The 2,433-nt window shown below is 37.2% G+C and overlaps 1 protein-coding gene across 1 annotated transcript; it reads right to left on the reverse strand.

The window, feature by feature from the left end:
• Positions 1 to 403: 403 nt before the first annotated feature.
• Positions 404 to 1,684, reverse strand: LOC141655697 (uncharacterized). Its single transcript, XM_074462766.1, has one exon. The coding sequence runs from the start codon at positions 1,682 to 1,684 to the stop codon at positions 404 to 406; it is 1,281 nt and encodes a 426-aa protein (XP_074318867.1).
• Positions 1,685 to 2,433: the final 749 nt, after the last annotated feature.

Below are 2,433 nucleotides of genomic sequence, written 5' to 3' on the forward strand. Positions count from 1 at the left end.
AATCCAAGGGAGAGTTTGAGTAGCAGAGTCAGTTGTAAAGAATCCCATAATCCCATCCTTTCTTGTGCTCTATTAAAAGCATACACAAAAGTAATAGCAAATTTCATTTGAGTAGTGAGATGAAGAAGAGTGCAATGGATAAACTGAGCTCCTCTAGCCAAAACTTGAACATGAGCAACTTCAGGATTCCAAATAACCCATATCCGACCACCAGAATGATAAGAATAATTAGACACCATAGCATAAGAAGAAAATTTCCTCTTATGAGTAACCTTAGCAACATCAACTTTAATATGAGTTTCTATTAAAGCTCCGCAATCCACTTTATTCCTTTTCAGGAATTCTAAAACTTCCTGTTGTTTTAGAGGGTCATTCATCCCCCTCACATTCCAGGAAGAAATGATCATTGAGGTGAAAGAGGGGGAGGAATTCCTCCAGGTTCAAGATCCACTACAGAACCACAATCAAGCTCAACATGAACCATGTCATTATCAACTTCAAGCTGAATAGTGACGGGGTTTTCAAGCACAGAAAATTGATTTTCCAGCCGAGAAGTTACAGGCTCAACATGGATACCAGTTGACCGCTTTTTAGAATTTGTGACAATAAAGCCATCCTTGTCCACCCTCTTAGCAGGCATCACTGGTTCAGAGACTGGCACAGGTTGAACTGTACTAGCAGTCTCAGTGACTGGCTGCTTAGGTTGATAAACTTGCCTGACCTTATTTTTGTTACATCTATCCTTTGTATGACCAATCTTGTGACAAGTGTGACAATAATAGGGCAGCCATTCATACACTATCTTCTGTAAAACAGTGCCTCTATATGGGGTTTGGAGAGTCATACCCTTTGGCAGCTCTTTGGAAAGATCCACTTCAACAAGTATCCTGGCAAATGCTATCTTACTCTTATTAGTGGTAGGTTCATCAGCACATATAGGTCTGCCAACAAAACTAGCCACCTTGCTCAATGCAGCTTGTGACCAAAAACAAGGGTCCAAATTGGGAAAAAGCACCCAGACAGGAACAATGGACACAGCATCTAATTCTTCAGCAATAGTTGGTGTCCAGGTCTTAAAAACCAGAAGAAAACCGTTAACATTCCAGGACTCAGATTGAATACTCATCATATCCTCAACAGTTAGGAATCTAAAATAAAACCAGCCTTTGGAGAAATGCAAAATTTCAGGAGTGGTAACATGGTTCCAATGTTTAGATACCAGGGAATTTAGCTCAACAATTGTAGTTTGTTTCCCCAAAACCGTCCCAACTAGAGTTGTACTCCAATAGTCGACCTCAGAAGCAATATCCTCCACTTCTAAGACAACTTCCTTATCAACACTCTTAACATAGGACAAAGACATACCCTTACCAGACGATTTAAGTACCTGAGCATACTGTTTTTTTTGGGGAGGAATAGGAGCATCCGATTGAGAATCCAAATTAGGGTTAACAGTCTTATTAGTAGAGACAGTCGGAATTGAAACAGACAGAGTAGCCTTAGCAGTAGAGGGGGAAATCTGTACCTGAGCAGAGGTAGACGGGAGAGAAGAAGGAACCACAAAGTCTCCTAAAACCCTAGATGCGGGAGTACTTGAGGAACCATCCCCATCCCCTAGAAGATCACTACGAGAACGGGATTGACGAGTAAGGACCTGAAGTTTGGGCGGCCGCCCCCTCGGCATGACGGCGAACCTTCAGAACGAAGGATGAGTGCACCACTCGATCGTCGCTAATTCAGAGGATTTCGAAGAGAGAGAAAGAAGAGAGGGGGAGGATATTATTATTATTATTATTATTATTATTATTATTATTATTGTTATTGTTATTATTATTATTATTATTATTATTATTATTATTATTATTATTATTATTATTATTATTATTATTATTATTATTATTATTATTATTATTATTATTATTATTATTATTATTATTATTATTATTCTTACTATTTTTATTACTATTTTTTTTGCAAGAAATTATAGTCCATTTTATTCATTCTCAAGGGGAAAGAACAAAATGGACAAGCTTTCAAGGCAAAGAAATATCCCCTAAGGCTAGACTAAGCTTAGAATACGTTTAGCCTTTGAATAGCCTGTTCATAAGCTGTACTAGGGACTCTATGAGAAATTCGAGTACATACAATGACTCTAATAAGATGCAAAAGTTAAGCTTCAGTGTGTTCCATCCCCTGAAAGATGCGAGCATTACTTTCATCCCAAATCTGATAACAAGTAGCTGCTATGCTGCTTCTAATCCATCTATTATTATTATTATTATTATTATTATTATTATTATTATTATTATTAAATTTTTTTTTTTTGCACTAAATTATAGTCCATTTTATTCATACTCAAGGGGGAAAGAACAAAATAGACAAGCTTTCAAGGCAAAGAAATATACCCTAAGGCAAGACTAGCTTAGAACAAGT

This window comes from Silene latifolia, chromosome 1, assembly GCF_048544455.1.
Source record: "Silene latifolia isolate original U9 population chromosome 1, ASM4854445v1, whole genome shotgun sequence".
Classification (NCBI taxonomy): domain Eukaryota; kingdom Viridiplantae; phylum Streptophyta; class Magnoliopsida; order Caryophyllales; family Caryophyllaceae; genus Silene; species Silene latifolia.